This window comes from Euprymna scolopes, chromosome 14, assembly GCF_053919585.1.
Source record: "Euprymna scolopes isolate OS-2025 chromosome 14, ASM5391958v1, whole genome shotgun sequence".
Classification (NCBI taxonomy): Eukaryota; Metazoa; Mollusca; class Cephalopoda; order Sepiida; family Sepiolidae; genus Euprymna; species Euprymna scolopes.
This window is the reverse complement of record NC_136495.1, coordinates 54,413,797-54,436,470: the sequence shown is the minus strand read 5'-3', so window position 1 is coordinate 54,436,470 and position 22,674 is coordinate 54,413,797. Positions and strand designations below refer to the sequence as shown.

The window sequence follows — 22,674 nt, the reverse complement described above, 5'->3', positions numbered from 1 at the left end:
GGTAAGTGGTGGTTCCTGTATAATAAAAAAAAGAAAGGAAAAAAGCCTAGTAAACTGCCAGCATCAATTGTTTGCTGCAAAGACACTGCATCCTTTAAAACCTTTATGTATCCAAACCTGATGTCTCCTCTTCATACACATGTATATCGTCACTCTTTCCTCCTATATTTTAATGCCAAATTTGATTCTGGTTCAAACATCAGATATTACAATTATTTTCTTTATAAATTTCTAAATTCATCATGAAAATACAAACTCGCCAACTGGATTCTTAATATCAATTCTGATGTTGTCTTTTTGCTTTTCTAGTATCCATACAGATGGAAGAATCAACAAATTGGATGTGGTTGACTTTGAAAAACGATACACTCCTGAAAAACACTATGTAAGTACTAACATGGCCAAAGCATAAAAATCATGATGACTAAGTAAACGATTTCTCCCACTCTATATCTCTGCTTGAATCTAAACACAGATTCCATGAACAAAGCTTCTTTCCCAGCACTGCCCACCTGTGGAACACTGTTCCACTGTCATGCTTCCCAGTTGAATACAACATAGTAGTCTTCAAATCTAATGTAAACAAATTCTTGTTGAACTGCCCCAATAAATAATCAAATTTTACCCAATTTACACCATTAACGATTAAATACACTACCAACTTAAATTCATTAACCCTTATCCTTCAGTGGCTTTCAGGCTTTGATAAGTGGTAATTCTCAAGTAAAAATTTCCGAATTTCCATTACTAATGATTACTATATTGTCCCATTGATTACTGTAAACTCTTAACCCTTATCCTCGAGTGGTCTCTGGGCCTTGATAAGGGGTTATGCCTATGTTAAAATATTTTTTTAAAAAATTGTGGTTAACCATAGTCAAGGCCGACCTGAAGGATAATATTTATTGGCTACTATACAGATATAGGGAAGTGTGCTACTGCTTTCCTTGGATTACTCCGCTTACCCTTGATCCTCACCTTATAAGTGTATAGTAAGGGATATCAAGTATCATTTTTTTTTCTTTCTAGTCTTTGGTATGATTTGACTGAGGATTGAACTCTGGTCTGCCAGCTCATTAGCAAACACTATGCCAATGGGTCCATAAATTCTAATTACATTACATGGAATAATATTTTTACGTTTTGATCACCAACCACAGTTATAAGTGATGAACCTAGCCTTTACCATTGCATAGACAAAACCTACAATGCAGCAGGTTGGGTACATTCATGAAGAATTTAAAACTACCTCAATAAGCAATATAACACAAATATATTACAATATCTCTCAAATAAATAAGAAATAATAGACCCTAGCCAAGAAATAAACTCTACCTAAGAAATAAAGCTTAACCAAGAAATGAAGTTTGACTAAAACAGATATGATCAGAAATAGTGTTTGGCTCTGAAATGACCCTACAGTGGTTGATGAGCCATTAAGCCCAAACCAAGCTAAACTTTCATGGGGTTTAACCTACCAGCTGAGAGAATTTACTAGGGTATGGTTCTTGGGGGCCACAAATTAAAGATTTAGGAAATGCATGAGGATACTCTCAGGACATACAGGGTGGAACAATAAATTTGTCGCCCTAAAAAAAAAACAACACTTCAGCTGTATTTTAAAATTTTAATTGAAAAAAAATCAATTCAGGTAACTTGATTATGTAGTAGAGCTGACATTTATTCAATGTAGCCGCTTTCAGCTTCAATCACTGCCTCGATACGGGTCCAGAACTGGGAGCATGCCTTTTCTACAAACACCGGAGGGAAATCAGTGGTTGGCAGCGATTAAGCTGACTTTGGTGTTATGCGAGGTCATGTTGGTAATGTTCTTGACATACGACCAAATGAAGTAGTCCCACGGGTTCAGGTCAGAGGAAGAAGGGGGACCAGTAAGAAAAGAGTACAAAATCATAGCACTCCTGAAACTAAGCCTGAGTTTCTTTGGACTTGTGGGTCGGTGTCAAGTTTTGCTGCCACGCCCAGCGTCTGCAGCAGCTACCTGATTGTACCAGGAATCACCACATTCTTCAGCACATCCAGGTAAAATTTGGTGTTGACTTTCAAGGCGACTTCGAACATGTGAGGTGGCATGATCTAGCCCTCACTTGAAATCATACCAAAGACCATAACCATGGCTGGAAACTTCCCTCAAGCACTGCCCTCAAGCATTGAAATGTCAAAATTTGCATTTTTAGAGTGCTTGCAATGGTCCTGCCATCATAACTTTTTGTTGTTTTTTTTTACATAGGAGTCACCACTTATCAAGGCCCAGAGGCCTCTCGAGTATAAGGGTTAAAGAGTGTACAGTAGTCAATAGGACAATATCATAGGAATTGTTAGTGTAAATTTGGTAAATTGGATTGCTTAAGGGAAACTGCTCATCAGGAACTTGTTTACATTGGACTTGAAGACGACCATATTGTAATGAGCTGGAAAGCAGGCAAACAGAAGACAGTTCCACAAGTGTTCAGTTGTAAGAAAGAAGCTTTCTTCATGGAATCTATGTTTAGGTTGAGGAACTGATAAAGAGTGGGGAAATTATTGATAGTGTTTTTAGCTAGACGAGTGTTTCTCATGAAAGTTTGGCGAGGGAGGACCATAGATTGGAGCTCAAACAAGCACTTGCCATGAAAATAACGATAAAGCAGAGACAGGCTCACAATGTCTCTTCTGTGAGAAAGAGGTTGCAGGGAAGAGAAAAGAGCATCCTCTACTAGGCTATGAAGTCTATTTTGAACTCTGTCAAGGCAGGATAAGATCTTGGATCAGTAGAGAGCATGAGTTGTACAGCGGCGCATCTCCGATCTTGCTCGTTGTACATTGTGTCACTTTCAGACATGATAGAAGGCTCCTATTGCTTTATTACGCAACTAGCCAACTAGTAGATGGTCTGCAACAAAAATAAAGAAAACTGGTTTTCATAATCATGTTGTCTTTTCTATGGTGACAATTTTATCGTTCCACCCTGTAGTTGGCAAGCCATATAAGATGCTACCTCTACACACATCTCTATAAATTGCCACTTATTTAATTTTTGAATTTTTTTTTTATCATTGTTAGATCTCTATTAATAATATATAATGGGCCAGGAAACTGGAATTCAGTCATCTGTTGAATTATACCAAAGATGAAAAACCCCTTATCTTTGAGTGGCTTCCGGGCCTTGATAAGTGGTGACTCCCATGTACAAAAAAAAAATCAATGGTATTTGATGCCTTCTTATTAAAACACTCAGCATTATAATGTGCAAATGAAATGTAAATGGAGCAATCCAGAGAAATAAGTGGTACTCTCCCCTACATTTTTGTGTAGTAGTTAACAAAAAGGAATTCTTCAGGCTGCTTTCAACAGTCGATCAGTTATTTATTTTTTAAATGAAAATCTATCAAGTACTTCATTTATTTTTACAATTGAATTCATGCGTTTTTTTTTTGTTTTTTGTTGTTGTTTTTTTCCAGACTTATATCATAAGAATCATGCGACAAAACCAAAAAGTGCCTTCCTATGTCTTTCGTCATTTTTCGGAGTTTCTGGAGTTCCGTGATAAATTGGTGCAGCGTTTTCCTCTAGTCTACTGGCCTCCGTTGTCGGGAAAGTAAGAACCAATGATTAATCATTTCTTTACGATAAAAAATTGCAGAAAAAATATTGAATTTTCAAACTAACATTTAGCTTTTAATAATTTTCAGTTTTTAAATATTTATGAATTTATCAGCTGATTTTGAGTGTGTGTGTGTGTGTTTTCCTGTGGTCATGTGACTTACACATTGAATTAATAAATTTTATTTAATATTAATTGTATAATTATTACAATATAAAATGCAATAGCATAAAATAAAACAATTTAAAAAATATTATTCTAAAAAGATTTAATTACTAAATTAAATCCACCAGAATGTCTATGGTTTGATTCCTTCAATTTTCCTATTGAAAGCTAAAAAAAATAATAACATGATAAAAAAAAAATTTAATTATAAAGATGCCCTATATTATAAAACTGATTCTTTTTAATTAACATGTATTCCTTCATTTGTTTTTCCTAAAATTTAAATATTTTTATTTTAAGAGGAATAGTAGTGGTGATGGGGAGGGGGATGGCCGTTTTATAATTAATGATTTGGCTATTTCAAAATCCTATTTAAAAAAATCTTAATTAATTTTTTCTTTTTTCAATAGTTATTCTGTTTTAGTCCTTTTTGTAATAATTTAATTAACTTTTATTTTTTTTTTCAATTTCCTCACACCACTACGAGCAAGATTTTTCTTTAGACATGTCTATTCTAAACTCCTCATGATTTAATTTTTCGTATCTCTACATTTATCCAAACATCATAACACTAAGAAGATTTTAATTTTTCTACTTATTTTTTTTTCATGACTAAACTTTGTATTTGGCACCTTAGAGAGGCTTAAATTGGCAAATCCCTCTAGTACCAGAAAGTAAAACCCCAAACGTTTTGTATCCAACGGCTTTGGTATGATAACATATGTACTTGATAAGCAAATCCAAAATTGACAGTATCTTTCATGAATTTATAATTTATTTGTCTTTACTTAAAACTTAATTTTTAATTGTGTCACTGATGATAAAATTATTCATCGATTTTAAACAACCAGTAAAACAAAAAATTTTAGATCCATCCGCCACCTTTACAGACACAAGTGTACTCTTTACATTTGCAGAAATATATGCACAGTATATATGAGTTTTTACAGTAATTAAAAGTTTTAAAAGCTAAATATTTTTCCTGATTCCAATACAATTACCGATTCTGATTTTTTATAAATTTCTAAATATAGATTGTTTTTTTTTGGGGAGGGGGGTAGATTATTGTAAAAACCCATATAATACGTAACATAAAAATACACTTGTGGAAGTGATGTATAAATTTTAGTTTTACTGATAGTTTAAAATCAATATATATTTATTATTTCATCATTAATACGAGCCATGGAAAAGTAAGTTTTAAACAAAAAAAAAACTAACAATTAAAAGAATCGTTTTTGGTGTCGAAAATAGGCACAAATTTTTCCAATACTTTTAAAAAGTTCCAATGTTTTTGATTCCCGATTCCAATTAATTGTTCCAACCCTACTAAATATTTAGAGATTTTAAAAGACTCAGAACCAAGAATTTAGAAAAGAATCGGTAATTGTATCGGAATCAGGAAAAATATTGGAATCATCCCATCTAGTACTAAATGTGAGTTAATAAACGTTTGTTTCCCTAAAGCTTCATTCATACTTTAATTGCGCAAAATATATGATAAAATATTTTTTTAGTTCTGGGATTGAGTTATGTTTGATATAAAATCCCTTTTTAAATTAGCTGTAATTTATAATTAATTGAACAAATCAGCCATCTCTCTCTGAGCTATTTCTATGTATTGATCTCACTTTTTCCACTCTGTTGATTTAACCATTAATAGATTTTAATGTCTCTGTGAGAATTTAAGACTTCAAGACTGTCTATAGTGTTATCTAATTTACATACATGTGCCTGTACATACCACAAACACTTATGTAAATTAGATAGCAAAATAAGTCTATTCTCCATAAGATTAATAAAGAATATCTATATACATACATATATATATTATATATATAAGCGAAAATGTATATATGTATGTTCGCTTTTTGTGTATGTCTGCAAAAGGGTTTTTTTCGTCGGCCTTCTCGCTCGGCTTGCTTCTTCTTAAAGCTTTTTATATCACGTCTAAATAATAATATCTACGCCTTAAGAATGAGGGTCGCGTGTGTATTTAACTTGCCCGGCTTTCATGCAGCATTTTTTCCGGATGTTTCGGTCGCCGCGTGTTTCTTTCGCTTTTCAGTATAAAACAAGTGAAAACTGGCTTGCAGCCGCATCATGTTTCAAGGTCAACCATCACGCAACTTAAGTTTTTTGCACCTGTCAATTTCGTTTTATAAACGTTAAATTAAGATGCTTTTCATTCCTCTTCTCTCGTGACCGAGATGGTTAGGTCCCAGGGTTTTTTCCATTTCGTTTCCACCTCAATAATTAGGTCAAATAGAAGCAGCAAAGTTAGCTTTTATTGCTGCCACCTGTTGATAGTTAAATAAATAAATTCAAACATTTTTCGTTGTATGTCGCAGTGGCCCACTGGTTAGCGTCGCACGTTTTTTTATTCACACTTTAATTTCCAAGTTTGCCTCAAGGGTTCGATCCTCATACTCACCTACCAAAACTTTTTATTTTTTATTTTAACCCCCACCCACCCCCGGAGTTTGGATTTACCCAAAACCACACACACCTCAAAACACCTGGGCATCGCCGGGTACCCCCCGCTAGTATATATATAAAAGCGAAAATGTGTGTGTGTTTGTGTGTGCACTTTTTGTGTATGTCCGGCAAAGTTTTTTTTTTTCGGGGGGGGGGGGGCCTTGGCATGCTCACTCATTCTTAAAACTTTTTATATACTGTCTAAATCATAATATATATGAGTTACGAACGGAGGTCACATCTATCTTTAATTTGCCTGACTTTTACACGCTATTTTCGAGATTTTTTTCAATCACCGAGTCTTTGTTTCGCTTTTCAGTATAAAAAAGCAAAACTGAATCCGTATCAGCAGTTTCCCGGCACTCGTCGCAGGGACATCCAGAAAAGCAATAAAGTTTGATCAATGTGGGGGAAACCTCTTATATCAGACAATTGCTATTCAATGGGACACTCCCCTTTTTATAGGGAGCTGGTTTCCCCATCCCCAACATCTTGGAAAAACAAACAGCCAAAGTTGGAAAGAAAACAAAAAAAACAGCCTTGCAACGAAAGCTGACTGCGAGATATGTTTGACCTCATTATCATTAAAATCGCGCATTTAAGTTTTAATTGTTAAATGAAATCACTTTACTGTTACTCTGCTGTGGTGGGCGAATGGGTTACATGTCAGGATTTTTTTCCACCTTTGCCTCAAGGTTCCAGGTTCGATCCTACCTATCTACCAAAACTTTTTTTTTCTTTAACACACGGGTGACACCGGGCAGTTTTTTTTTTTTTTGTTTTTCCGATTTTTTTAAAGAAGTTTAACATCGTTTTTTTTTTTTTTTTTTTTTTTTGTGGATACCTAACCATCGGTTGAATGCACGTCCTCACAGTTAAGTATTGTTCAATATCCCCCCCTCCCTCCATATTTCACAAGCGTCGACTTGCTGGACTGAAGTGGGTTTTTTTTTACTTTAAATAATTTCTACTGCCTCATATGACTCAACCATTTTTCCACATGAAAAAAAAAGAAAGGATAAAAAGAAAAGGGAAGGAAAGAAAAGAGGCTATGTTTATCTGAACAATTTTCTTTAGTGTTGCCCCCCCCCTTTTTGACCCGTTGGACACTGTCTGCATGTTTTCTTTTTATTACTATTTCCTCTTAATGCACAATAAATGATATGCATATAATATATATATATAACCGTGTTGTTCCATTATTCATTGCCTGGTATTGCAGTGAATCTCATAAGAACATTTCACGACGGAAGTACTGTCCAGAATCTGGGTAGGTGCAACTTGGTTGTGATAATTTTACGGCTGGCATGTACATCATTTTTTTATTTATTGTACGATGCGTTCTGGGGATAAATACCCTTTTGGAATTTTTCAACCAGGACGTATTGTCTCTCACACACACGCACACTAATGAATCGCCACTTACCAAAGCGAAAAACTACTTGAGGATAACAATTAATGATATTGTTGGTTGGATGAGAGGATTGGAAATGAGTAGAATTTGATTATTTAAGAGGATAGCTCAGCAAGTATTTGTTGACATTGAACTTGAAGATAACCATGTTGTAGTCCATGGTGAAGTAGTTTTGTCGTTATATATTTTTAAATTAAATGTTAGTTTTATTGATTTTAAAAAATTAATTTTGTTTTTCTTCTGAAAAAGAAATTCCTTCATTTTTTTTTTTTTTTTAAATCAAACTTTGAGAATGTTTCTTTTTGCAATATTTTGTATTTCCATTGCAGGGTTGTATTTGGTCGCAGTCATATCAGGGCCGTGGCTCTTATCAGGAAGGCGGAAATCAGTAGCTTTTTAAGGGAAATGTTGTTAAAAGCTCAAGAAATCTCAGAGGTAAAAACTCTTCTATTTCAATTGATTAATTTAAATAATTCGTAAACAAAACATGAATATCATTCATATTTTAGGGAATTGATAAAAATAATTACATTTAAATTTTGATTAATTTTGTGTTTTTTTTTTTTTAAATTTCGATTTTTGTTTTTCGTTTCTGTCTACTTTTACTCTTTTTTTTTTTTTTTTTCACATGATCAGGTGTTTACGTCCTAAACACTTTCTATAACTTTCTGTTATAATAAACACTTGTGCATAAAAATATAATATTATTAGATATACTGCTGACCCGTTGGGTCACAACTACCATCACAATTCTACTTTGAACTCATTTAAAAATACATAAACCCTGACTTATTTCTTACATAACTAGTACTTGTATATTCAATTTAATAATTTAATGCCATGTATTGATGAGGGACAAAACCTCAGGTACTCTAGCCAGTTGCTCTATCCTCAGTGAAGAATAGAATCAATTGAACAACATCCATGCATCACCAAACAACTATACCCCTTCCTGCAGGTTGCCTGTTTAACCCGATGTGGGTATGCCCTTTCTGACATGTCACCTATGCAACTTCCTGTAGCCATGTCTCCTTCCAGTTGTATATTGTTTAACATTTCATTCCATTTTGTGCAAATGATCACTTTGTTTTTGTTGTAGCCACCAGACTTAGTTTCCACTTATTCAGGTGGCATTCTTGTTTTGTTATGGCCACTGGATGTTATTCTTCTGCTTATACAGGTAGCGTCTCTGTTTTGCTCTATAGCTGCCTGGATATAGTATCCTGTTTCTTTCACTCTCAATGTGATCAAGGTTATGTCACTGGCAGATATTAAACAGTGTTACATTTATTGCTTTCAATTTCATCACTTTTCAATTTCTATACTAACACTATTTGTTTAGCTTCTTGCTCTCTTCAGCAATGATCTCAGAATTCCAACTTTTGTTATAGTTTCTTAGAATAACTAAAAGAAATGGATTTTAATAACTTAGCTAACAATTGTTTTTTGTTTAAAAAGAAATGACAAAAAAAAAAAAAATTTCAATTTTAATTCTTTTTCACATTTTAAAAAGAAAACCAAGAAGAGAAATATTTGTAAAAAAACAAATTTGTCCAAAATAACTGTCTTATTGTTTGCATATAAGATTTTTAACAAAATTGCAAATATTTATTTTTTTATGAAAATGAATTTAAAACTAAAAACATTAATTTTTGGACTACTATTCTCATCTTGAATTTTCACAATGATGGTAGATGCAAAATCCGACCTTCTTCAGGTGCATCTTTTCAGACTCTGAAATCTATATGGAATTTTGAACTGAACCGTTTATTTAATATATAAGTGTATATTGTTCTTGTTCTGTTAGCCAGGACTTGTTAGAAGTGTTCAGTAATTTCTGTTTTATTCTTAGTCTTGCCTGTAGCGAGGATTGAACCTTCAATTTTCAGAAGATTGTCAATTAAAACTGATTGTCACTCAGTAGCTTTATCCATTGTATCAAGAAAAAGAGTAGAAGCCACGTTAACCAAAATGTAATTAAAATACAAATCTTTGTCTCAAAACTTTGAAAAAAAAAAGAAGATTATTTTTGTTTATTATTATAAAGTACATGAAAAAAAAGAAAATTCTATGAAAGTTGTGTTCCCCTCCCCTACATCTTTAATCGCACTTTTTCTTTTGGCGTGGAGAGGGCTGTTTTCCTCTAATGCAACTCTTTTATTCTTCATTGTTCTTTCAGTGTGATCTTGTCTACACCTTTTTCCATCCTTTGCTGAGAGACGAACAAAGAGACGTCATGAATATGGAAATGGAAATGCGTTGTAAGTTATCTCAACATTGCATTATTCAAAATCGTTGCCATCTTAATTTTTTTTTTTTCAATCATCTGAGACATTTGTGTACGGTTATTGTTTTTCTAAACAGTTCACTTTTTGTAAGTAACAAAAAAAAAAAAAACTCAAGCTAAGGTCGAAGCCAAAACCTAAAGAGTGAGTTCAATCAAGCACAATAACCATTAGACCAGCTTGACACGTTCCTTAAAGTGTTTTCAAACCTTGTCAAAGAGTTAACAAACAGATAAACATCCGCTAACCTCCTCCCCAGTACCAATTTTTTTTAAATTTTGACCCTTTAATAGCCCTTCTTTCCAGATGAAAACCGATTAAAACGTTTTTCACATGTCTGAATACCTTATATACCAATTTTCAAGTCTGTAGATAAAGAATTGTTGAGTATATAGGTTGAGAAGTGTCCTCACACACACATTCTCACTTTTATAGATATATAGATTATTAAAGTGCAAGTCATGTATAAAATCATGTAACTATATATCGCCTGAATGTTTGTCGATTTACTTCATGATAACCGATTCAATTATAATTTGGTTTGACATGCTTATACAGAGGATAATAAAGACACATGTTTGTTCTACTAATCATACTACTCTTAAAAAATATTTTTATTAGGTTTGAGATCAAGATCTACCGAACTGTACTATGTCATGTTTCCTTGTATGGCACTGTGTACCGAATACACAGCATAATCTTGTTAAGATACCAGTTCTCGTCAGACCATCCAAGTTAAGCAATATTGAACCTAGTCAGTACCAGATGGGTGACCATTTGGGAATACCAGGCACTATATGTAGGAGGACAACGACACTTCCCTGCAAGAACTGCAAAAAGAAACTAACATTGTCATTTTCCCTGATCTGAATATACATGCGACTAAAGATGACTTGTGAATTTAATATTCCCTTGACACTCTCCTTTGGAGGAAGTTGGTTCAACTTGCTTAGAGTGAATGTCGTTGGCATATATATAATTGTGTACTGGTTTCCAACAAAGAAAGCAGAAAAAGACTGCCAGTCACAGAGCCAAAGATTTTGCATTGGACTTTTCTGATCTAACCAGACTCAATCATTTCCGAAATGTTTGCCATCATTACAACCTTGTGTCAATCTTGGAGAAAAGGAGAGAAATGCATTAGAATGATATCGATATGTTGGTGTTCAATCAATCAATTTTATTAGCAAAAAATAGCAGGTACTTGTTAAGATAGTCGACAGATCGATTTTTTTTAAATATGTGGTTTTAAGCAAAAATAACAGTACTTGTCATGTCGAAAATAGTAATATATCCAAAAATTATAAAAATTTATTGAGTAGAAAATTAATTATAGTTAAAAGTAATTTTTATGGAAAATTGGGGGGGAGAATGGCATTTCCCTAGATTTGAACACCTTGAAGATTGCGAATACAGAGGACATATTTATCTCTTTTCGTCACTGTAATGGCAACCAACAATTTAGCCTTATAGTGATAGACTTTCTTTTTTTTTCTTTTTTTTTTTTTTACTGAAAACACAATAGCAGTTGTTCAACTCAATGAATTTTTGCAATTTTTGGATGTATTAATATTTTCGACATAAGTAAGTACTGTTGATTTTGATTAAAACGACATATTCAATAAAGCGATTTATCAACTTTATCTTAACAAGCACCAAATAGCAAAGTGCAGCACACCATTTTAAAAAAGACAGAAGATATTGCATCTATATACTGTCTGAATATTTGTCCAAAATGACTTTAAACTAGGATATTGTAGGCATCATCATGACCTCTGTATTGGAAATTTGTCAATGTTAGTCTGGTTTTGATGCTGTGAAAACTGCAACAGTTGTCTCTCTTTAACTGGGTAAAGAGTTGCTCCCCATTGTCCATGTATGGGTTTGTGATGGACATGTCATTTTTTTTTAATGATATAAGTTTTTGAGTAATTTAGAGTTACTCCCCTTTGTTTTTATATAAACGAGTGTTTACATTTGGTCAAGATCAAAGTGTAGTATCTGTTCTTCAGTTGCTGCACTTCCATTTCTTGTTCTTTTTCGGTGGAGGAGAAATCCTTCACGACTGAGATAATTTTTATTTTTGTACCTTTTCTCCACATTAAAAAACGACCCTGGTGTCTAACTCTGTCCCGTGGGGAGGCATAGTAAATAGGTACTCTCTCTCTTTGTCTCACCATGTAAATAAATACAGACGGTCTGCTCTGTGTCTGCGTAAAACTAAAAATGGCCACGTATTAATTTATTTATCTTTTTGTCAACCGTCGATATGACTTCACATGTGAATTTTATTTAAAGTAAGCAAAGTGTTTTTTTTTTTTTTTTAATTAAATTCATAATTGACTACCAAATGTTAATCAATGGTTATATGACCAGCATCAAGATATCGACGATAACAAAAAAAAAAAAAAAAAAATAAATAAAACACATTTGAACTTTGGAATTTTTGGTTGTGATAAAAAAAAAAAAAAAATTGTTGTTTATAACAAATAATAATTATGGCTGCAAAACTTTGCGTTCTTGTGCCACTACTTGATGGAATTAATTATCCAACATGGAAAGTTCAATGAAAGATGGTGTTTGGAGAATTATAAATGGATCAGAATTTGTTCCCTAAAAGAACCTTGGTATACAAGCACACACAATGTATATACTAAGGAAAGACTGTGCGTTAGCCACAATCGTTCTCTCAATGAAAACATCACTCTTATATTTAATTTGGCATCTAACTGACCCCATGATCATATGGAAGAAATTGGCTGATCAATTTCAAAAGAAAACGTTGGCTAACAAATTAGCGTTAAGGTGAAAATTACATTCTCTTAAATTCTAAGAGGGTGACTCTGTTAATGAACACAACAAAACGATGGTTGAGATATTTGATGAGTTGGCAGTCATTGTCCATGTATGGGTTTGTGATGATGTGTCATTTTTTTAATAATATAAGCGGTTGAGTAATTTAGAGTTGCTTCCCTTCGTTTTATATAAACAAGTGTCTATGTGTACTTGCTCTTTTGTCTCATCTTATAAATAAATACAGACGGTCTGCTCTGTGTCTGTGTAAAACTAAAAATGGCTACGTGTTAATTAATTTATCTTATTGTCAACCGTCAATATGACTTCATGTGTGAATTTTATTTAAAACAAATAAGGTATGTTTTTTTTATTTAACTCTGGCTGTTTCAGGGAGCTAAAGCAAAAAACATTGCCTTTCTTTTGTGACGACAACAATTGTGGATGATTGCACAGGTTCCAACTAGGTTTTGGGGCGAAAAAGATCCTCTAAAAATAGCTCTACATTCCCATCAATGATGCTGGATACCAAAATTAGATCGCGTTACATCCATTGTCATTCAAGTGAGAACTTTAATCTTTGAAGCTGTTCTTTGTAGATAAAATGTAGAGAATCTCATCATCATCCTTGGCAGCAACTGTTGAGCACACTTTGGGTGCACGATATCTATTTGAAGATAAGGATTTGTTGCTCTGATGGCTTACTTAACAATGCGTATGTACCAGGTTTATGTATTTTTCAGTTGAAATATTTTTGTTTTTCAAACAAAACAAAACAAAAGTGAAAGATATTTTGGTATTATAAATGAGGAAAGCTGAAATGGAAAAAAAGACAAAATGGCTAGACAGAATCAAATGTTGCTGTGACAGATACAATACTATTTAGGTCTAAATTAAAAAATCCAACTGACATAATATTATATATTAAATGAAAAATGTTTTAAAATTTAGCAGTTTTCAATTTTTTTGCCTCAAAACATGTTGTTTATTTCTATCTGTGATTCTTTCTCAGCCACACCTGATCGTTTGCTTCGACGCGGCTCAGGAATTAAAGGTGACATCAAACTCTCTATTCAGTACCAGAAAGAACATCTTCAAGTGATGATCATGCATGCACGAGATCTGGTAAGTCACTTTTACATACATTATATTGAATGACCATCATATTTTTCACTAATGATCATCGAAATTTCATTGGTTAAAACCATTGGCATTAATTTGGATAATTTGGAATATGATTTTGTTTTTGTTGTTACATGGACAGCGTTTTGGTTGATATAATTGTGATTAAATGCCTTAAAAATTACTTTAGACCTGATTTTGTGCAGCCTTTAGTGTTCGGTAGCAGACAAAAATAATTTTAAAAAGAGAAAAAAATGTGGCTACTGTTTCTATTTATATACTGGTGATCTCATGAAGTAACCAGATTTTTTGTCACTTTAAATGCAAATGAGATGCTGCTGGTTTGAATAAAAAGCTTGTTTTTTAGAGGTTGAGCTAATTCGGATTTTGAAGTAGCAAGTTTTGATCGCAGTGTGTCAGATTTTGGGGTAGTGAGTTTTAACAGTAATGTGTCAGATTTTGAAGTAGCAAGTTTTAATAGCAGTGTTTTGAATTTTGAAATAACAATAGTTATTTTACAGCAGTGTGGCGAATTTTAACAACAATGTTTTGAATTTTGAAGTAGCGAGTTTTAACAGCAGCATGTTTAATTTAACTCCAGAAATTGTGAGTTGGAAGTGCAGAATAGTTAACAATCCAATTAGAGAAGTGTTGAATAGTTTACAATTGATTATTTATTCATAGTAACCTCCAACTTTCTTCAGGTGCATCTTTTTTAAACCTTCTAATCACACTTAAGTCATTATGGTGAACTCTGAAACCTGTACAAAATTTCAAACTGGGTCTTTTATGTAATCCAGAGGAGTAGGTAAATTGTACTCATTCTGTCAGTCATAAATGGCTAAAAGTATTAATTTATATTTGTTATTATTGCCTGCAGTAAGGATTAAACCTTCAACCTCCAGAAGACTGTTATTTAGAACTGGTCATTAATGAATGTCCTTAATCATTAGACCATTAATCAATCTGGACAATTTTTGTATTCGTTTTGGGAACTTTAAATGTAATCATGTCTAGATGTTTAATATTACTACTTCTAGAATTGCTGATTTTTGAAAAGGAAGGCATAGCATAATAGTTAAAAATTTGATTAATCATCAGTTTTAAGTGATCGTTTTCTGAAATTTGAAGGATCAATCCTTACTACAAGCCATAAATATTATGGATAACATGAATTAATATTTCTACCTGGCCGTGGTTGATGGAATGAGAATAATCTACCCCATATATAAAACAAAACAAGAAAACTCATTTTAAAATTCTGTATGTGTTCTCGAGTTTGAAAAAATGCTCCTAAAGAAGATCACAGGTTACACTGGATGAAATGTTTAATTCTTTCTCCAAATAAAATCGCAATTCCCATTTAAAACAAGTAACAAAGTTTTGGGTTTTTTTTTTCTTTTCGAAGTTATAATGAGGGTTGCTTTTTTTTTTTTTTTTTTGAATAACATACTTGCAAATAAGAAATCTTAGTGCAACCAAATCAAAACAAAAGTCCAAGAGTTTAGAGCCTAAGGGCAGATCTCTGTCTGAAAGATGCACAAATCCAACTTACTATCGGATCCCAGAAAAATAAACTGACTGTCAGATACCCAGAGAGACAACTTTTCTCATTTGCTCCTGTTACTAGAATATATGTATTTTCGACTGGAAATCCTAGATGCCCAATCTTCTCAGTTACTCTCAGCTGATCACCAGAACTGACCACACCCTTCTCGCCTCGCAGCTCAGCCCCGTTCAATCATTCGGAAACTGCCCACTAGAGATAATGACCAGTCAGCAACCACACAAAATGGCATTATTTTTGGCAGTAGGTCATGACCACAGTGGAGAACCTCTTATTTGAAAACCTATTACTTTTTGAAAGCCCTATCTCTCAACATGAACTTTTGTTTAATGAGGCACTTTTTTTTTTGTAGAGAAATGAAATTCTAGTAGCCACATCCAAAGTCAGAGATATTTCTTGTTTGGCCTCTTTTCTCTCATCCAGACATCTCTCACTTGCATCAAGTTATTTGCAAATTGCGTGCATCCTCCTAATACATGATTGCAAATGACTCTTTTCTTTCATTTCAAACTGCATGTTTGAGTTTTTATTACTATACACACATAGTCGAAAAAGTTGTTAAAAAACAAAACAAATATATAATAAATAAATGTTAGCAAAGGCAAGATAAGTTACTCTTCTACCTAAAAGTTTAAAGTGGTTTTACTCACTTTAAAACATGTAATCGATTTAAAATGTCATGCAGTGTTTATCGATATATTTGAAAAAGACGAAAAATAGCGAGCTCTTAGTTGAATAGGTTAAGTTTGGGAAAATGAGTTAAAACTAAAAAATTATACAAAACACTGAGAAACCCACCAAATATAGGTCAACCTATGTCACGGTAACATATATTGAGTGAGTTTCTAACAGTATTTTGTATAATTTTTTAGTTTTAACTCATTTTCCCAAACTTAACATATTCAACTAAGAGCTCACCGCCATTTGTCTTTTTCAAATATATCGATAAACACTGTATGATTTTTTAACCGATTGCACGTTTTAAAGTGAGTAAAACCACTAAAAACTCTTCCAGATAGGTAGAAGAGTAACGTATCTTGTCTTTGATAACATTTATTTTTTTATATATTTGGTTTTTGACAACTTTTTCGAATCTATGTGTACAGTAAAACAAACTCAACTTTGATGAAATTTCTTTGAGTGATTATCACAATAATTTAATGATACCAAAATAATAACTTCAACTTTCAAAATCGATTTGAAATATTAGTAATAATTTGTTAAAAAGCACCTACCTAGTTGAAAAAACAAATTTTATAAACAACTCGAAAATGAAAGCTTTAAAGGAATTTCAGTTGTAAAACAGCATAAAAAATCTTCATAATTTTTATATAAATTTTCTTTGGATGTTTCGTTTTTCTATTTTCATTTTTGGTTTATTATTAAAAAGTTAGTTTTATGTTTTACTTGATTTGGGGGAGGGAGATCATCTTCCTGCCATGAATTAAAAATAAATAAACAAAAAAATGCATAGGTATTTTTATAAAGCAACTCGAAAGTGAAAGTTTTTAAGAAATTTGAATTGTAAGAGTAAGTTGGGTTTTTTTTTATTAATTATTTTAGATAGTTTATAAATAAAATCCAAGAAATTAAAATAATCAAAACCAAAATTGATCAGATGATGATGGATTTTCATCATTTTAATATTCAAAGCAATTTTCTATCAGCTTTGAATATTAAAATAATGAAAATCTACTAAAATTGGATCACTTTCGGTTTTATTGATTTTCCATCTTCATTTCTTTAATTTTGTTTATTCCCTTTAAAAAATTGTTTTACATTTTATTTAATGGTGGTTGTATGCTTTTTTAAGTCATAAATTTCCCTTTTACAAAATTCTTGGGATTATTGTTTGTTTTTTTTTTGTTCTTTTCAAAATTACTTAAAGAATTTTAATGGTTTCTTATGCTTTGTAGCACTCATCTGGGACGGAAACACCAAGTACCTATGTCAAACTCTACATGCTCCCTGATCCAGAAAAGTCAACAAAACAAAAGACCAAAGTTGTCAAACATTCAACGCATCCGACTTTCAATGAAGTGGTATGTACATTTGCTGTCGACAATAAAGTTTCTCGTTGCAAGTTAGAATTTCATATCAAAAAACGTTATTTATTATCATTACATTTGCTGTCGATGATAAAGTTTCTCGTTAGAAATGGCTTTCCATGTAGTAGGGACATCTCCAGAGAAGACCCTAAATTGCCCTATACCTGCTTTCGGATTGCACTTGCTCCCATCACTATGTTTATATTTGTCCTCTATTGCCCTTCCCCCTCCCCATAATAGCGGAGTTACTATAAAAGCATATCTGAGAAAATTGATCACATCCTGTCTGCTTATTTTTCGGCTAACATTCACATCTGTGGAGACTTCAATGTTCACAATGTGGAATAGTTAGCCCACTCAAACAAAACAGATGATGAGGGGAGGTTCTGTTGATTTCTCCATTGCTTATGACCTAACTCAGATCGTTCATGACGTGCCTGACACTGATAGGCAGTATGCAAGTCTCCTTTTTCTCAGAACTTGCCCTGGGCTATGTTCATCTTCCGTTCTGTCCCCACTGGGATCATCCAACCACTCCATTCTCTCAGTTAAGATAAAAACAAAATGTAATAAGTCCTCTGATATACCTCTACATCATACAGTATATCGATACTTTATGGCTGACTGAGATAGCTTTCATACATTTATATCAGATCTACTTCTGTGTTCCATGTTTAAAAAGAATGCGTCCTCTATAGTATCAGACCTAATGGTTAATTATAAGTACAGACCGCTTCATATGTTTAAAAAAATTCCAGCAAAACCCTAACAGCCAGTCGTGGTTCTCACCAGAATGTGCACAGAAATCACTATTTCCATTGCTTCCAACATAATAGATGTACTGAAACTAAAGTCACCTACAGGACTGCAAGCAACCACAGTAAAAGAGTAATAAAGAACATTAGAGAGTTGTATGCTCAGTCCGTCAAGTCCAAAGTAGCTGAGCAGTGGCTTGGTTCTCACCAATTTTGGCAAATAACAAACAGGGTCCTGAATAGAAGTGTGTGCTCTATCCCAACCATCATCAATGGACTTGAGATAATCTCGTCAGCATTGGAGAAAGTCAAACTCTTTGCCAAAAACTTTGCAGTTGATTCTACCCTATGTAATCAGGGCTACCAACCCCCAGTATTTCCTTCTGTGTCTGAAAACAGGATATGCAACATACAAATATCTGTGTGATATTACCAAGCTAATCAAAAACCTCGATTCCAGTAAAGCAACTGGCCCTGATGGCATTCCTATTACACCGCTCAAAAAGCTTCAACCAGAACTAGCTTCCATACTTACAAAGCTGTTCAAGCGTTGTCTTAAGGAGAATTGCTTTCCAACACCCTGGAAAACCTCATTAGTATGTACCATATTTAAAAATTCAGGTGATCACTTATCTCCCTCTCAATACAGACCAATCAGTTTCCTATGCGTCATAAGTAAGTTGCTGGAATCTGTGTTAAATAGAGAAGTAGTCAATCACCTGAGCAAAAATGACCTCCTCAGTGCCATGCAATATGGTTTCCATTCTGCTACATCTAGAGCAGATGTGCTAACAATTATATCTCGTGAGATTAGCGAATCTCTCGACGAATGCTTCTTATCTAGGGCAATTGCCCTTAACATATCAAAGGCCTCTGAGAGAGTATGGCATAAAGATCTACTCCAGAAAATCTTCAGTTACGGTATTGCTGGAAATGTTTTTTCAATTATTAAATCATTTCTCTCTGATAGGTTCGTAAGAGTAGTGGTTGATGGGCAGAAATGAGAAGCTCACAGTATTAATGCTGGAGTCCCTCAGGGAGCCATTCTAGGCCCAACTCTCTTCCTAATCTACATCAATAATCTCCGAAATCACATTCTAAGATCATTCAGACATTTATGCTGACGATACTACCATCTATGGCAACACTTCAAAGGTTGTAAATGACCAAGTTCTCTCTGATTGTCTCTCCTTTGATCTTGATCACGTGGTACAATGGGGAAAGAAGTGGTTGGGTAATTCTAATGCATCTAAAACCTAGCTTCTATCATTCCATCATTAAGGCTCTGATTCCCATCTGGCATCAAATGAAATGAATGGCTATCGTATTGGGGAGGCTCTGTGTTTTGACAAGCTTCTAGGTCTGACCTTTACTCCTTATCTGAGATGGAACATGTACATCAAATCTGTTGCCAAGGCTGCTGGAAAAATGATGGGATCATTCTACCGCTCCAGTAGATATCTCACTGCTGATGCCATTCTCTACCTGTATAAGAGCCAAGTAGTCCAAGGATGGAGTACTGTTGCCACATCTGGGCAGGAAGCAGCTTATCCTGCCTTGACAGAGTTTAAAATAGACTTTGTAGCCTAGTGGGAGATGTCCTTTTCTCTTTCTTGCAACCTCTTTCTCACAGAAGAGGCATTGCGAGACTATCTCTGCTTTATCGTTATTTTCATCGCAAGTGCTTGTTCAAACTCCAATCTATGGTCCCCCTGGCCTGACTTTCACAAAAACTACTCGATAATTTCCCCCACTATTCATCTATGCCTAAACCTAAATGTAGATTCCATGAACAAAGCTTCTTGCTTAGAACTGCACATCTATGGAATGGTATTCTGTTTTCCTGTTTTCCAACTGACTATAATATGGTCGTCTTAAAGTCCAATGTGAACAAGTTCTTAATGAGCCATTCCCTTAGATAATCCAATTTACTAAATTTCCACTACTAACGATTACTATGACATTTTCCCATTAACTACTAAACTCATTAACCCATATCCTCAAGTGGCCTCTGAACATTGATAAGTGGAGAGACTCCTTCGTGTAAAAAAAAAAAAAAAAAAAAGTTTGAATTACATATCCAAAACCAAATTTTATTTTCATTGTATAGAATTACTTTTAACTTAAAAACTTTCGAAATCTCTTGATACATTCCGCACAAATCTTCCTGCCCACAATTACCTATTCCATAAAAAATGAATTTAGTATTCGGTTCTTAGACTGGAAAAATCCATAAAGAATTTCTTCAATCTCTTTATTAGGTTTTCCTTATATGGATGTATCCGACTCTCTCACTCTCCAGATGTTATTATTTCAGCTATTAAAAAGATATCGACTCTTTAATCTTTCTGATTTAAAATTTAACTTTTTTTCTCTAGAATGATTATCACAAAGTGTTTTGTTTTTCAGATGCTGTACAAAATGTCTTTGAAAGAGGTGAAGAATCGTACGTTACAAGTGACCGTTTGGAACCATGACGTTCTCAAAGAAAACCAATTCATGGGGGCCCTTTACATCCCTCTGCATAATCTTGACTTGACGCGTGAGAATTGCGAATGGCATTGCCTTGGCAATTTACAAATGTCGAGCAACAACAGCATCTCTTGACACAATCCATTCAACTGTATTTCAACTTCTCTCTACATCAACACAATTGCCTTAGCCGTGACTATTGATGGAGCTGCGCATGCATGTGTCTATCATTTTCTCTATCTCTCTCATGGCATAAAAACAGAACAGATTTTTTTCTTCGTTAGATGTATTTTTTTGTCAATAATATTGACCGTTTCTAGTTTGAAGTATGTCCATTTTTTTATTGTTTTACTTCAAAATCATCGGATAAAAACTTTATTTTTATGTTTTTACGGTTACAAATGAAAAACGTTTGATGCATTTTCCATTGCTTTATGATATTTCAATCAGTTTAATTTATTTTTCTTTATCAAAAAATTGAAAATGAAAAAAGCTTGTGCACTTGTGATCATTGCAACAGAAATCTGAATTGGACTTTGACTCGGAATTTAACAGGGGGGAAATTTTAATGGGTTCCTTTGTCGTGTTGAAATTTGAATTTAGATTTCATCAAAAGCTCTCTGTGCAATCAAAGACATGGATAATTTGAAACTTTTGTTACAAAGTCAGTGCCTTGAAAAATGGATACACGTCATGTGTCCCACCCCACTATAAACCGCAAAGACTCTGAGAGAAAAAATATATTTATGCGACAGATATAATTTAAAATTGCCTTTCCACGTGGACGCATCGTGAGAATTAAACAAAAATATTATTTAAATTCAAAATAAAATTAGAAATTTATTTCTGAATTATTATCACATGACAACTTTTCAAAGAAATCCATCCGAAAAGAAAAAACATGGAAAACAAATGAGTGACGTTAAAGAATTCCATTGAAGGAAAACCAGCACAAGATTTCCTAATTTATGGTTGTCTGTTACTTACAACGGAATTTGACATTGCTCTTAAGTAACTTAGTTTTAATTAAATCCGTGGTTTATTGGGAAAGAATATTAAACATCAAAAATAGTAAATTATAACAAATTTATTTGTCAAACAGGCAAAACAAACCGTGAAAAGATGTAAAGAAATAAGGGAGATAACTCTAAGTTTAATTTTCTTTAAAAAAATTTTTTCTATATTTTGACAAATGTTTTTCTTTGCTTTATATGACAACTTATTAATCCTGTCCTTTTTCTTATATAATAAAAATTAAAAGAAAGTGGGAAACTTAGGAGTTAGCTCCCTTTCCGATTTATTCATATCAGCCATCTTTTATTTCTTGGCCGACTTGTTTTCTCCACAGTTTGTGTATATGATTAAACTTGCTATAACTTACTGTTTCTAATGTTTCAATTTTTTATATATTAAACATGACTTTAAGTAGAAAAAAAAATAAGTTGGGAGCATTTTCAAAATCCATGTAACTGTAAATGATATGCAACCATACATTAGGACATTCCCTTTTTGGTCTACACTTAAGGCCAGCTTAACATTTAAAACATTTTTTATCCATAATATCGAGGCAAAAGAGAAAAGAGCAATCTTGATGATTTTAGGTTGTGGAAAAAAAAATGTAATTATACTCTCATGTCCTCTTGTTATGTACCATCACGTAATGTTTTTTATTTAATCTTCTCAATTTAAAAAAAATAATCTTTTTTTTTTTTACACTTGACTAATTCAGTAAAAATAAGAAGCTTTACTAAGAAAATAACTTATTTATGGAAAAGTTATTCCATTTTTCATCAGTTGCTTAGTTTTTTTTATTGTTGTTTTGTTTTTTTATGTTACTGTTATCCCTTTACTCCTTTTTATTTCTATCTCAAATTGTTTTCAAAGAATTTACTATTTCAATGAAATTGAAATTTTTAAAAAGTCATCACCTTTTATTTGTTACTTGCTGAAGAATTTTTTTCCTTCATTTCT

General features: G+C 33.1%; 1 protein-coding gene across 3 annotated transcripts in view; it reads left to right on the top strand.

Annotated features, from left to right (window-relative positions):
- The window catches only part of LOC145293023 (phosphatidylinositol 4-phosphate 3-kinase C2 domain-containing subunit beta-like), a 264,977-nt gene extending 243,380 nt beyond the window's left edge, over positions 1–21,597 (top strand). For all 3 annotated transcript variants that reach the window (XM_080139309.1, XM_080139311.1, XM_080139310.1), the window contains 7 exons: positions 310–385; positions 3,462–3,598; positions 7,991–8,096; positions 9,841–9,922; positions 13,752–13,864; positions 17,345–17,470; positions 20,641–21,597. In XM_080139309.1, the coding sequence (XP_079995435.1) occupies positions 310–385; positions 3,462–3,598; positions 7,991–8,096; positions 9,841–9,922; positions 13,752–13,864; positions 17,345–17,470; positions 20,641–20,838 (838 nt within the window). In that variant the 3' untranslated portion in view covers positions 20,839–21,597. The remainder of the gene's footprint in view (positions 1–309; positions 386–3,461; positions 3,599–7,990; positions 8,097–9,840; positions 9,923–13,751; positions 13,865–17,344; positions 17,471–20,640) is intronic.
- Positions 21,598–22,674: the final 1,077 nt, after the last annotated feature.